Source organism: Lissotriton helveticus, chromosome 1_1 (assembly GCF_964261635.1).
Source record: "Lissotriton helveticus chromosome 1_1, aLisHel1.1, whole genome shotgun sequence".
Taxonomy (NCBI): domain Eukaryota; kingdom Metazoa; phylum Chordata; class Amphibia; order Caudata; family Salamandridae; genus Lissotriton; species Lissotriton helveticus.
This window is the reverse complement of record NC_136057.1, coordinates 746751881-746767748: the sequence shown is the minus strand read 5'-3', so window position 1 is coordinate 746767748 and position 15868 is coordinate 746751881. Positions and strand designations below refer to the sequence as shown.

The 15868-nt window shown below is 40.7% G+C and overlaps 1 protein-coding gene across 1 annotated transcript in view; it reads right to left on the bottom strand.

The window, feature by feature from the left end:
- ADAMTS20 (ADAM metallopeptidase with thrombospondin type 1 motif 20) overlaps nucleotides 1-15868 on the bottom strand; it is a 1463844-nt gene that overhangs the window by 1039813 nt on the left and 408163 nt on the right. Inside the window, exon 10 of the mRNA XM_078648053.1 lies at nucleotides 5533-5674. Within this exon, the coding sequence (XP_078504179.1) occupies nucleotides 5533-5674 (142 nt within the window). The remainder of the gene's footprint in view (nucleotides 1-5532; nucleotides 5675-15868) is intronic.

Sequence of the window (15868 nt, the reverse complement as noted above, 5' to 3'; positions counted from 1 at the left end):
CACATTCACAGACAGGAACGAAAACACACGGACACAAGAACGAGCACGTGCAGAATGGGACGTAAACTCACGGACAAAGGTAGACATGCTTAGTGTCTATTGTTCTTTAAAGGGGAAGATGTTCTTTTCTCTGGGGTGGGTCTTTGCCTTTTGAGGTTAATTTCAACAAGCCACGCAGCAGTTATCCCTATTTAGTTGCCTTATTCCTCTCTCCTCTGGTTGCCATTCTTCCCTCCTCTGCTTCATAATATCCTTTTGCAAGTGTGCTTGAAAAAAAACACACAGGACCAACAGAGAGCAGAGACAGTGCACAAACACCTAGAAGTGGGGTGCTGTTGCGTGGCCAAATAACGTTAAGTTAAAAAGTATCAGCACATTTAAAATTGCCACACACAGGGTATGTTACACTACCTTAGATAATCAATCATTCAGGAATTATAAAGCACGGAAAATCACCCATGACAGTCTCAAGGCGCTGGAGTTCCTGGCTGCTTCGCGGTGCTCAGTTAATTTGAACAGCCATGTAAGCAGGTCAAAACAAGGGAAAATCAGGAGAAAGCATTCTGAAAAATGGCAGGAGAGCAAGGAGAAAGAAGAAAAATTAGGCAAAGACGGGAGAAGAGAAAGCAGTACAAAACCAGGCAAAAGCAGGAATGAGCACTCAGAAAAATGAGGGGAAAGGAAGGAGAAAGCAGTAAAATGAGGCAAGAGCTGGAGAAAGCACTCAGAGAAATAGGGAGGAAACGGAGTGGTGCAGCAGCACAGGGAGAGATGGGCTGGGGCCTGCTCAGTGGAGTCGCGCTGCAGCCCCATTAAGTAGGTCCTGGGAGGAGGGAGGGGTGCCGGGAGACAGTGGGTGTGGCTAGGCGGGAGGCGGGTAAACGGGCAGTAGGCAGGAGCGGCAAATGAGGAAAAAACAAGAAGAAAGCAGTGAAAATGAGGGAAAAGCAGAAACAAGCACTCAGAAAAATTGGGGGAAAGGAAGGAGAAAGCAGTAAAAAATGAGACACAAGCAGGAGAAAGCACTAAGAGAAATGGGGGAAAGAAAGGAGAAAGCAGTGAAAAACGAGGCAAAACAGGAGACAACACACAGAAAAATGGGGGGAAAGCAGAGCGGTGCTGCAGCAGGGGAAGAGCTGGGCATGGAACTGATGTAAAGAAATACTGCTGTGATAAATTGCCAGTCAGCTGAAAACACCAATATGCCACATGATGGTAATCTCTGCAATAGTAAAATTATGGAGTTTTTTAAACAGAAAACAGGTATGCTATCAGCATAATTTTCCATAATAAAACAAATATTATTTTGTTTTAGGCTTTGGTTATGGTTTTATCCTTTTTAAGAATTTGGCTAAATCTAGCTAAGGGCTAATCTTGTTTTAGCGGCAAATCACAAGCATTTGTGAAGGATAAAAAATGCAATTAAATTACCAGTGGCTGTAATGTTAGCAATGATGGTAAGATGCAAGAATGGAAGTTAATGACTGGTGGTAGTTTTTCCTTCTGGCTTGTTTTGTTCTGTATTTCTTCCAACAATCCTCTCCACATATCATCCATTAACGCTCATAACCCAACTTTTTCCTGCTCCCAAATAAGTCACGATGGATCCCTGACCTCAGTCCTAGCACCTCTCAATCCTGTAGGTAGTGTCAACCATCTCCAGGGTAGACCCATAGACTTGCTTTATAAGCTTTAACCACTTTCCTACCATAACTCCTTCTTTTTATCCTTTTCTTCCCCAGTTTTTTCCCTCCACAGTATATTCCATCTAATGAATGACTACACTCCCAGGCGTGCCATGTGCTCAATGGGCGTTAGACTCCTTTCAACCTCAGAGGAACGTTTAGATATGACACTCTGTGATTTCCAAAGCTGCATCCTCCTGTGAGATGCTCCTTTGCTGAGCTAAGTAGAGGTTAGAGGATTTCACATGACAGTGGTATCATAATGCCCAATCCTATTAGTACTCCCTGTCAGTCCTGGGTGGACTCCTCATAGCACGTACCGTGGCTTGTTGTATTGTGTATTCCAGTGGATTTGCTCACTGCTGCTCCTGGAGGGATCCTGAAACTATAGGAATCACTTAATGGAGTTACCTATGCATATGCTATTGCTTATATAATGTCCATTTATAAGAATTACTCCCTACTACTAGTGGGTGAGAGCCATTGGTATATACTTTGTCTCATAGAATAATGGCTACTACTCGGCCATTCCAAGGTGGCTTCCTTAGAGCATACACTGTGGGTGGGGGTATAATATCCATTTATATATGCTCCTCCTTGCTATTCATGATTGAGTGCCACAGGACACATAACATGTCTCAATCCTATGGTTTCCTCCTTTGCCACATCTAGGTGGACTTCTCAGAGCATATATTAGGGCTGGTTGTATAATGCCGTTTCCTGTTGGGTTATCCTCTGCTAGGCATGAGTCAACTCCTCAGAGCAGATTATATGGCTATAATAACCATTTTTATAGTTGTCTACTCTGCCACACAGGCATGGACTCCTCAGAGCATAAAGTATGACTGGGTGGGTTGCACGTTACTATGGGTATGCTCTCAGTAGACAACCATGACTGGCTATACAAGTTCTAATGTTTTAGGTTGCTTGTCTTGCCACCTAGATAGAATTCTCAGAACACATTCCATGGCTAGTTGTATAACGTCCACTGCTGTGGGCTGTTCGTATGCCACACCCCTGGGTGGACTCCTCCAATCCTATACTATTACTGTTTGTTTAATGCCTATTCCAATAGGGTGCTCCTTGCCAAGTCTGTGTGGGCCTCTCAGGTACATACTATGCTTAGTAGCAAACGTCTATAGCTGACTGGGTAATACCCATTCCTATGTGTTTACCCATGCCCACTGTTGTACTCCTCAGAATATGCCATGGCTGACTGAATAATGGCATTCCTACATATTGACATTTATGCTACTTGGACTACAAAGTATATATTATAGTTCATGGACGGATTCTCTCTGAGAAGCTTTCCTCTGTATCATTGTCAATATGGTTTAAACTTTATTAGACAAACCTCATAAAAGATGGTAGGTACTTTTTGTATACACCCAAGCCTATTCAAAGTGAGTATCAGAGGGTAGTACATACAAATTAAACATACGCTGAATGAGACGTGATGTCTGTCCATTTCCAACCACCGCATATATGCTGCAAAATAAAAATAATGCCCGCCTACATGCTCCATAATGTCTAGTGGGACTGCACAGTAAATGCACCCAGAGGTCTAGTCATGCTGCTGCAGACGGATTTCAGTCTGTGGGTTTTACAGATACAGCCATGGATGATTAGTGCAGCAAACTCTTCCTTAAGGGTAAGGCTGATGGTAAGGCCGATGAGTCCATTGCTGGAGAGCATTCCAACACTCTCATAGTTCCCCAAGAATAACTTCAAATACACTAATTTCTTAGGAAGCTTAGAGTTACTATGGAAAGTGTGCAAATAGGCCACTATGCGTTACCAGCTTTTTGAAGACATACCTAGATGAATCTCAGTATTGTCAAAGTACCTCTCCAGAACTGCATTCAAACCCTTCAACTTTATAAACAATTGCTTGTGGAAAATGTGGTGCAAAATGTAAACTTTTGCTTCCATTTATTTTTGGCGGAATAGCTGATCTTCGACCTCTTGGAACAGTTGGATTTTTGGTTTAGATACCTCTCTTGCAATTTTGGGTGATTGCGTTCCACCACTTTTAAATTTGATCAGTTACCCTTGCAGACCTCAAGGAGTCTATTCTTCATACGATCTGCTTAGATCATGCAAACATTTATGGACAAGAAGGGTGAAAGAAACTGACATATCATGTGACACGAAGGTTCAAATCACTCGAGGGTAGAAATCGTCATCACAAAATGCTACAATGCACCGAGGAACACATCGCTTCACTTAAAATGATTGTGGCAGCTTTTGGTACAGTTTCAAATAAAACAAAACCTGGTAGCATAGCAAACTTTCTGTCACATTCATGTGCAAATGTGCTATGAAATGGCCTCCTGGCATGTGTCTGGCACGATATGAAACACAATTCATCAGCTGAAAAGAAAACGTCGTATGTATGAAAAGGAATCCCTGCTGAGGCCAAGTAAAATTGTTCCAAAAAACTACAAGGCTATCCATTGAAAATTTACAAAACTACTTTGTTGTCTGAATCTATGCTTCTTATTTTCCTAAATAAAGAAGTGTGTGTTAATTCCTGTGTATAATGGCTGAAAATACTGGGGGCTGACATGATGAGGGTGATGAAGCATGTCAAGTTTAGCCTCTTTACTGTTGTCAGTACATTACAAAAAATGCTCTACCGGTTCCATCTAAAAAACATCACTTACTGTTTTTCTAATCAGATAGTGCTTGTGCGTACAAGAGCACGCTTGCCTGCATGGAAAAGTGTCTCTTAAAAAGAACTTCAGTGCAAGTTGCTTCGTAGATACATTTTGTTTTACGAATGATGTAGAAAATATTCCTTATGTTCAAAGATGTTCTGGAAAAATAACTGTACTTGTCCTGTTAAGGTCGGGTGTAGTGTGCACTACGGGGCGGCGCTATATACATACACACATACAGTACAGAAAGTGATCGTTGGTCAGTCCCCTTCAGTCAATGGCTGTTGAAATCTTTTTAGGAGTTGCCATTGGCTGGGTGAGCTGTATTTAAAGCCATGCAATGTGTGGGACGCTTCTTAGGGTTTTAAGCAGTCCCCTGTGGTAACGTTTTCACTGGTCAGCCTCCTCGATGTCTCTGTACTCACGTTCAGGACTGGCTGGCCCTCCTGCCAATCATTAACTTCAGTCGCCAATCGCCTACCTGATGCCACTTGTGATGTTGGATTTAACAATGCTATTTGAAATGCATCCCAAGAATTGGAAAGGTCAAACAAATCCAGAATGGCTACCATGCATATGCACATAAATATGACAGCAATCTAGTGATAAGTTTTCTTATATTTTTTAAACAAACATTACAAGCTGGCCGCTGGGAATGCTCACACATGTACCACGGCAAACCTCATATTTTTTCTTTACGTTTTTAAACAGTCCATTACAAGAGGGTCCCCACTCATACGTGAACATATAAAGAGGCCATCTCTAAAAAAATTCAAAACAAATATGAAAATCCATTACAAAATGGTAGTCATGCAAGCATGCACATGCTCGTTGGTCATAAACATTGGCAACGCCAAATGGTTAGCGCCTGGTAAAAAAGTATAAATTATTAAGTATGCAAATTCCAGCTTGTTTTAAGCTTTTGAAAAAGATCAAGATAAGTTCCAAGAAACATCAATGCACGTATTTACAGTAATTGTAATGTAGCTGGATCATCGCACACCTGAGGCTCTATATATAGAATACGATAAATGGAGACTGGCTGAGACAAGTTTAGGAAAACAAAGAGGGATGGGAACAGGAAACTGGGCAGAACTAGAGATAGATGCGACAGGTGCACATTACACAGATTTACAGTTTTTGATTCTCATGACTGAAACAATAAGTTAAGAAAAGTGTTCACTTACCAAGTAGGGACATAGTTGTGACCCAGGGCCGAACATAAGTTCACACTGTTTGTTGACATCATATATAGTACCAGGCAGCTGAAGTGAAAGTTCGTATGTTCTTCCAGTGGGTTTGTCCAATAGGCACTCCCCATAACCGGTGCTAAGAAAAAACACATTCAAATCTTATAGGACTTTGTTACCTCCCTGAATACTGTTCCTTCTTTTTCTAATTCTTTTGCTCATTGTCGTTTAGCTTGCTAAGAATTAGTATACCATCTCTTAATACCGGAGGAGCTCAAAGCAGTATGAAAAGGTAAATGTCCATTTTGAATTTACATTAAAGTGATGGCTTGCCCGGGCCAGAAGAGGGTTAGGAATTTTGATAATTGCAGGCTAAAATCTACTAAAGAAATTGATTCATGAGTACCTTTCCATTTTAGTAATGCCATAACACCCTTCCATGCCCAAATCACCACGCATGTTGATGCCAACTGGGTGGCCCCTACCTTCCCTCCATAGATATAGCACACATTATTGCATGGTTGTTTCCACCCTTGCAAGTCTGTCTAGCTTATTTGACAGATTTTTTGTCGGGAGTACACTCATGTGCTCCACATTTGTAGCTGAGAGTCCTAGAAGTACTGCTTAACATTCTGAAACCTTACATCTTCATTATAAAAAAAGATCTACACAGGAAGGCCAGCACAAATTGAGAGGTGGGCAGGTACCCCTAAACCCTAATAGGAACAGCAGATTTCCCTCCAATCTCTTAAAGAGAGTTTCCTGCATTGTGTATAGAGTATTCTATAGGATTTATAACATTTGCGGTGGGTGATCATCTTGAATATGGCTGGCCTTCCTATAGGAAGCTAGATAGTTTTTTGTCAGCATTTCACATCCTATCTCAACTCAGCCATTGTTACATAAAAATTATGGTTTAAAATGTCCCCTGCACCCGAGTTATTTCGTTACCTAGATATTGGAATTAATCTGTACTAATCCTAATGCCCTTATTAACATCCAGTCCGTATCCCAATTTGTATTGACCAGCATAATCATTTGCACAATGTAATTCTGTATCTCAAGTGTTCTCCATAATCAGAGATCTCCACCAGTCTGGGTATAGTCTGCTTAGGGTTTGAAAGGATACATCCATTTAAAGGGCAGTGTGTCTTCCAGCCTGCTGACCAGTCCAAAGGCATGTATCTCTGGGGTTGTCCTAACCTGATGGCTCAATGGCCACGGTGAATAGATTTGGGGACGTGGCACCTCTCTCTAGCATTTTGATTGGTATTTCACTTATGACTATAGTATTAATAAAATAAGGATATCTAACAGGATGTTAGACCTGCCAACCTTAGGGTGGGCTTTCCCCAACTTTTTGCCAACTTACCTCCACTTTTTGCTGTATCTTTTTGTTGGCCTTAGGACTCTGAGCATTTTAGCACTGCTAACCAGTGCTAAAGTGCATGTGCTTCTCCCCTAAACATGGTGACATTGATACATACCTGGCATGTTTAGTTTAATTACAAGCCCTTGTTAAGTAGTATATCATACACCCAGGGCCTGTAATCTGTCATACCAACAGTGCATTCACTTAAATATATAGTCACTGAAAAAACCATAGGTTTGACACCAGTTATAGTTAGCTGGAAATTTTACTGACATAAAACCATTGAAATTCACACGTTATAGTTAGTTGGACTCACTATAACTTGCGCGCCTGCAATGCACTGCTGATGACGTCACATATTACATCACTCATGACATGGTCAGTGACATCACTCATGACATCACTGATGACACCATCCAGTGAATGTGTGTCTTTCTGAAAAATAAATATGTTTTATATATGTATATGTAAAGGTCGATGGAAGAATAAATGTTTAAATGAGTGTCTTAATGGATGTTTTTAAAAAAAAAAATGGATTGGTTAACTGGCTTATTAAGTGTATCTTAGTGAATACATATATTAGCGAGTATTGTTTAAATGTTTAAATGTTTGTATCAGTGTTTCACTTTGTGTGTAAGTGGCTGCATTGGTTGGTGAGTAGGTACATGTGTGTGTATATGGGTTATTAGATGTTTTTTTTAGTATCAGTATGAGTGTCTGTATGGTTTGGTGGGGGTGTTACTTAGCACATAGATGCATCAATGACTGACTCACTGTTTGTATGTGTTTTGAAGACAGCATATGTGCAGGACTGTATGGGTGGATGAGTGTGTATATGTGTGTGTTAGTGAGTGAATGACTGTCTCACTAGTGTCTTTATCAGTAACTACATATGTTTTAATCTAGTATATGTGAGTATTGATGTATATAAGTGAGTATATGTGAGAGTGAGAGATTGAAAGAGTTCTTGTTTAAATAAGTATGTGTTTCTATAAGTGATTGTTTAAGAGAGTAAGTATGTGTAAGTTTCCTTAGAAGTAAGGTGGTAGTGTGTGTATAGCTGTATATGCAAATAAATGGATGTTCAATAGTTTATTTGCATGTGTGATTATGTGTGTGAGTAACTTTTGGATGACTGTCGGTGTGTAGCAGGATGTATAGGTGTTTCACTACATATGATGAGTGAATATATGTATGAGTGACTATATAGAACTGTTGGTGAATGAGTGGATGTGTATATAGATGGTGGTATTACTGAATTGGTTGTTGTAACTGGTATGGGTATCTCTATTTTTTTGAAAATTTTAGTTTCTATTTTTGAATATGTGTTTCAAGGGTTACATTACACTGAAAGGAGGTCTGTCACTCTGTCACTCTGTCACAAGGATGGTGTCATCAGTGATGTCATGAGTGATGTCACTGACCATGTCATGAGTGATGTAATATGTGACGTCATCAGCAGTGCATTGCAGGCGCGCAAGTTATAGTGAGTCCAACTAACTATAACGTGGGAATTTCAATGGTTTTATGTCAGTAAAATTTCCAGCTAACTATAACTGGTGTCAAACCTATGGTTTTTTCAGTGAATTTAATAGGTTTTTTAAATGCTAATTCCTAACTATAACTGGTGTGAAACCAATGGTTTTTTCAGTGAATTTCATAGGTTTTTTAAATGCTAATTCCTAACTATATAAGGCCTGAAACCTATGTTTTGTTCAGTGAATTTCAAAGTTTTTTTTAATGCTAATTCCTAACTATATAAGACCTGAAAGCCCACCAGGAATCTCCAGTATGCGCCAGGGGACTGCATTGCAGAGAGGTGTAATGAAGCCATGCCCCTTTTTACACCTCTCTGCAACGCAGCCCCCGTGCATGTTTGAAGAGGGGGAACTAATTCCCCTTGCATACTGGGGGCCCCTGGGGGCCAACTAGCCCACCTGGAACCTCCAGTATGCGCCAGGGGGCTGCATTGCAGAGGTGTAATGCGGCTATGCCCCTTGTTACACCTCTCTGCAACACAGCCCCCTGCCGCGTTTGCAGAGGGGGAACTAATTCCCCTTGCATACTAGGGGTCCCTGGGGGCCAACTAGCCCACCTGGAACCTCCAGTATGCGCCAGGGGGCTGCATTGCACAGAGGTGTAATGAGGCTATGCCCCTTTTTACACCTCTCTGCAACGCAGGCCACTGGCGCGTTTGCAGAGGGGGGACTAATTCCCCTTGCATACTGGGGGTCCCTGGGTCTTATCTGCCCAAACACCGATATTCCGAACGATTGAAAATGACTTTTCTTGAGAAACATTTGGATTTGGATTATCATGTCCTATACTTTGGAATTTTTGAAAGACTGACTTTGAGGATGCTATAAATTACTCAAGTCTGCCCGAATTGTGTGGGTAAAATTGATACCTAGTCACTTTGAATAAGAATGTACTTACGTCTCGTCTAACATTTGGAAGAAATATCGAATTATATGACAACAGGATACCGACATAACTTGAAGGAAATAAGAACGCCCTGAAGAAGTTCTGTTGTACAGAACGAAACGTTTCGGCTGGCTGTGGTACATACACTTAAGGAAAATAAAAGTATTTGAATATACACCAAGATTCAGCGCTTCAATAAGGACTCTATGTGATATGATTTGATTGGACTTATTGTGCAAGTGGTGCTGTGCCAAACTTTTGGAATATTCTCCACTACTCTCTACTACTTACTCTCTCCTACTCCACTACTCTCAAATACTCACTCTCTACTACTCATTCTCTACTACTCTACTACTCTCTACTACTCTCTCTCTACTACTCACTCCCTACTACTCACTATCTACTACTCTCTACTACTCACTCTCTACTACTCTCTCTCTACTAATCACTCTTTACTACTCACTCTCTACTACTCTCTACTACTCACTCTCTACTTCTCACTCTCTACTACTCTCTACTACTCACTCTCTACTACTCTCTCTCTACTACTCACTCTCTACTACTCACTCTACTACTCACTCTCTACTACTCTCTACTACTCACTCTCTACTACTCTCTCTACTAGTCTCTACTACTCACTCTACTACTCACTCTCTACTACTCTCTGCTATTCTCTCTCTCACTCTCTACTACTCTATACCACTCACTCTCTACTACTCACTCTCTACTACTCACTCTTTACTACTCTCTACTACTCACTCTCTACTGCTCTCTACTACTCACTCTACTACTTACTCTCTACTACTCACTCTCTACTACTCACTCTCTACTACTCTCTACTACTCACTCTACTATTCACTCTACTACTCTCTACTACTCACTCTCTGCTACTCTCTCTACTGCTCTCTACTACTCTCTACTACTCACTCTCTACTCTCTATTACTCACTCTCTACTCTCTACCTCTCTACCTCTCTCTACTTCTCTCTCTACTAGTCTCTATCTCTCTACCGCTACCTCTCTACCTCTACCTCTCTACCTCTACACCTCTACCTCTCTACCTCTCTACCTCTCTCTACACGCACACATATACACATATATATATGCATATATATGCATATGCATTTATATATATATGTATGTGTATGTATATACATACATATATAAACATATATAATCTGTATATCTATATAAATACAAATATAAATGCATGCATACATATATATATATATGCATACAGATGCATGTTATTTACATGAAAGTTTAAAAAACACTAATAAAAGCAAAGCTAAAAAGCCACCTCATTACAAACAGAATGGCTTTAACTTAAACGAGGGCGAGATCTATTGCATTTTCAATGCTTGTTTACTTTGGTTCCATCAAGAAGGCATTCAGATGTGTCACACATTTGCCATACATTCTGAATGTTAGCACTCTAGTTGCTCATTAGATCACTGTAGTAAAGCTACTGCTCACCAGGGAAGTCTGCTGCTGGTATTCAAAGTGCAAGTTTCAGTCTGCATGTCAGAATTTCTTTAATGAAATTGAAGAGGATTTGAGGTCACTCAAAATATGCCCTAATTTTTCTTTCTGCAGCACTAATCATACTTTCTATGGCAAAATATACCCCCTCATTTTGTTCCTTTTTAAATTAAATGTTTTAAGAGTTACCACTTTATTCCAATCAAGATGGCTTCAGGTGTGCCATACCTTTGTAATAAGTAGGACTGTTAGCGCTCTAGTTGTTCTTTAGAACACTCTGGGACATTCTGTCATTGGGCTATACTTGGGCTACATCTGGGTGATATTTGGGCTACATTTGGGCTCTTATGTCTCTGGTGGCCATCTTGGGAGACTGCATGTCAGAATTGTTTAATGAAATAGAAGAGGATTTGAGAAGTCACTCAAAATGTGCCCTAATTTTTCTTTTTGCAGCACTAATAATACTTTCTATGGCATAATATACCCCCTCATTTTGTTCCTTTTTAAATTAAATGCTTTAAGAGTTACCACTTTATTCCCATCACGATGGCTTCAGGTGTGCTATACCTTTGTAATAAGTAGGACTGTTAGCGCTCTAGTTGTTCTTTAGAACACTCTAGGAGGCTGCAGTAGAACACAAAGGAATCAACTGACAGTCTCTGTCCTTGTTGGATGTACATGTTTTACTGAGAATGTCAGACTTCATTCTCACATGACTGAGAAAGATAATGTGAATTTACAGAAAATATGCTTTCAGTTTAGCTTATAGATCCCCTTCCAAACCACTGTGGGAAAATCATGAGATATTAGTTTTCTTTCAAACATGATTCATGATATCACAGCAGAAGGCTTTTTCACATGGTAAAATCACCTTAGAACACACCACAATTCCTAAAATGAGTATGGTACCATCAACAAATGATTTATAATGTAACTAAAGTCCTAAAACCCTCTATTAACTACAATGCTTTTTAATGAGGTGCTATCATGTATATTGGTCCCAAGATGGCTGCCAACACTTCTTGGATGAAGTGCTGACAGCCAATCAGATCAGATGTGTGGTTAGGCTCCGCCCAGATATATATATTTGTTTGAACCTAAATTACTCAAAATCCACTGGAGCACATATCTTGAGACATAGCAAAGGCACATCGGGATACCAGTCCCTACAATTTTGCCAAGATTTGTGGAAATCCATTCAGCCGTTCGGGCTAAAAGTGAGTCCAACCGCCCTATGGAAATTAACATGGGGAAAACACGTTTTGGGACCCCCCTTTTATCTCGGCCCGCGCTTGACGAATCCCCCCCAAACTTTCAGGGAAGGAGCAGAGCGGAGCGGGCCATCTTCTTTGAGAAATTTGCGAAGATTCGTCCACCGGCGCCAAAGTTATTCCCAATAGAATGTTGCGGATTTCCTATGGAAATCAATCCTAACTATAACTACCTACTGGCGACCGCCAGTAGGTAATAAATGAAGAATTGCTATCAAAAAGTATCTTATATGATGGTCCTCAGTCAAACTAATAGGACACACAGGTGATAATAACTTGCTGAGGGCAAGCGGTAGATGGTGACCGTATGTACTGTTGGTATGACTGAATATGGTAATCAAAATTATGAATGATTTATTATTTATTTATATATATTTATACCAAAAGAAAGCTACACATATATCAATGTGAAAAAGTTAAAAATAAATTGAAAATATATTTTTCTAAAGGTTTGTAGCCCTCTATTTTTGTATCAATAATATATTTTGGCGTTACTGGCTAACTGTACCCATATCATGTTTAGATAAAAAGGAGCTTGCTATTGGCCTTCTAACATAAACATTCTTACTGTCTCTAAGTTTAGCAAGTACATTTGTTTGGTAGGGGTCCCCTGTTTTTCCTAAAAGTTCAAAGCACTGTTTTTGCATTTATTCTTTAAAAATCATATATTGACTTCTACTGATTGGGTTTTTGTTGTTTTGGTCTTAATTTACTCAGATACATATTCTCTATTGTTCTAAACCTGTGTGGAGGCTTTGTGTGGTGTATAGATTGTGTTACTGTGTGTGTGTGTGTGTTGCACAAATACTTTACACATTGCCTCTTAAGTTAAGCCTGCCTGCTCTGTGCCAAGCTACCAGAGGGTGAGAACAGGTTAATTTAAAGTGTCCCTGACTAGGATTGTGGTCCCTACTTGGACAGGGTGCAAACCTCTGCCAAATAGACTCAATTTCTAACACAGGACAAAAATTTGCAATACAATTTGTTGAGTACAGTATGTAAATAAATGATATATAGAACTTAATTCCTTTTCCATTTTTCTTTAAAGAGTTGCACAAATAGAAATTCGTGGTTCTTGCCATTACAAATATGTAACTTTATTTGCATTCTCCGATTACATGAAATATGCGTAAAGAAGACATTTCCTAACTAAATACGTCGCTAAATACTCCTAGAATTTAGAAGAGAATTGATTAGTGTTTAGAAATCACATCTGAAAGGGAAACAGCGTTTACAACGCTGTCTCCACAACGCAGTACCTTTACAATGCGGTTGTTACAAGACTGCGTTGTTACCATGCGTACCAGTACATCGCAAGTCATCACAAAAACTTGCTGTAGGGGGCACGCTGGTGTTGAATTTACAATCCAACACTTTCCCTGGTGTTGTACAAACTGGAGTAGGAATAGTAAATAATACTATTCCTAAATCCAGCGCGCCCCCTACAGCAAGTTGTTCCAATGACTTGGGATGTACTGATTCGCGTGGTAACAATGCGGTCATTGAAGCGACCGCGTTATAATGGCATGAGATGTTTTGCATGCGTAGTAAAAAGTCATATTCCATATGAAATCCTGAATATTTGCAAATAAGGTTAATTTTTAATTACAATTTCTGTGTATACATATTTGCATATAAATATGTTTATTGTGTTTGTAACTATATATATGTGGATTCTTTCAACCCTGATGAAGTTCCTTAAAGAACGGATCCCACTGGCTGGGATGGCATCTCAAAAAGGCAATAATATTGCAATAAAGGCATTTTTTTATGTCAGAAAATTTGATGTGGCATTCTTCTGTGATCCCCGAAACATCATCTTGAATGTATCCAGTAGGATTTGATGGACTATTATTTATTTATATATGTAGAGTGCTTCTCACTATTATTGTTTTGGATTGATATTGAAAGTTGGTTTCTTAGGTTGCTGAACCCATAGGGAGTAAGGAACCATGTTATATACTACCATTTGTCTAGCTGAAGCAATGTGACACTATCATAGCTACAGAATTATACATATGTTATGTTATGTTATGTTAGTCTCTCTTTTATAGCGCACGAATCACCTTGGGGCATCTCAGCGCTTAACTCTAGGACAACCCTAAAGGCAGGGAGCACAGAAGGTAGGAGAGAATTAGAACAGTAGAGCCTTAAGATGTTTCCTGAACATCAGGTAGGAGGGGGATTCTCGCAGGGACAACGGCAGACTGTTCCAGTATTTAGGCGCAAGGCATGAAAATGCCATGCCCCCAGGTCTGCGAAGTCTGGAGCGAGGGACCACCAATAACTGTTTAGAACTCGATCTCAGAGAGCGTGAGGGGATATATCTTCCCAGTTTCTTCTGAAGATACTCAGGGCCTTTCCCCTGCAACGCACAATAGGTGAGGCAGCACATCTTAACAAAAGACCTCTGTTTTATAGGAAGCCAGTGAAGCCTTCTCAGTAAAGGTTGCGAAGGGGTGCCATATGGCAAATTCATGACAAGCCTAGCTGCCGTATTTTGAATGACCTGTAATTTCTTCAGGGAGGTGGTTCCCACTTCAGCCAGCAGCACGTTCCCGTAGTCGATGCGCCTCAAGACCAGGGCTTGCGTGACTGTTCTACGGTGTTCTAGGGGGATGAAAGGGAGGATCTTTCTAAGTAGTCTAAGCCTATAATAGCATGCGCCAGATACTGCGGTCACATGGTCCTGCATGGTTAAAGACTGATTTAATTTAATGCCCAAGTTATTAACACAAGCTTTAGGTGTAGGGGGCAAGCCCAATTTTGCCGGCCACCAGTCACTATTTCAAATTTCTGAGGCTTTTCCTATGAGCATCAGCTCCGTCTTGCTTGGGTTCAACTGGAGACAGTTGTTAGTCATCCAGTTCGAGATCACCGATAACCCCGTAGCAAAGCGAAGTCTGTCCGCCTCAGCATGTTGTCCGATGTTAAATAGTAACTGGGTATCATCGGCGTACGATATTATTTCAAACCCCAGGGCCTCTGCCACCCTGGCCAAAGGGGCCATATAGATATTAAAAAGGGTGGGGCTAAGGCAGGAGCCCTGGGGGACCCCCTTGTCCAATGATGTTCTCTCAGATTGATAAGGGCCCATTTGGACTAATTGTGAACGGTCTGCCAGGAAATTCCGTAGCCATTTAAGGGCAAGGCCCTTGATACCACAGGAACTTAACCTCTCCGCAAGCCTATGGTGAGAGATGGTATCAAAGGCCGCGGAGAAGTCCAACAGTATCAGAATAGCAGAGCCTCCTGCGTCCACTGTTGTTCGGAGGGAATCAGTCCCACCAAGAGGGCTGTTTCAGTGCTGAAACCCCGCCGGAAACCAGACTGCGAAGGGTCCAGGATGTTATTCGCCTCTAAATAACTATTTAGTTGCCTATTGATCAGGCTTTTTAATCTTTTACGCAGAAGAGGGAGCAAGGATATCGGACAATAATTGCTCAGCTCTTTCGGGTCAGCCGTGGATTTTTTTAGAATAGGGCGAACATGAGCCTCCTTCCAGGATACTGGGATTACTCCTTCCCTCATAGAGAGATTAAACATCTCTTGGACTGTGGGGGCCAGACTATGAGATAAAAGCGACATGATTTTGGGTGGGCAGAGATCTGTCGGTGAGCCTGATTTAGCAGAGGCCAAAGCCATCTGTGTCTCTGCAAGGGTGACTGGCTCAAAACCGTCTAAGGAGCAGTCAGATCTATTAGCATCATCTTCTGGGTGACTGTCACCAGTTGCAGTCTCCAGCTTATCGGTGGAGAAATTTGCATAGAATTTATCAATTTTCT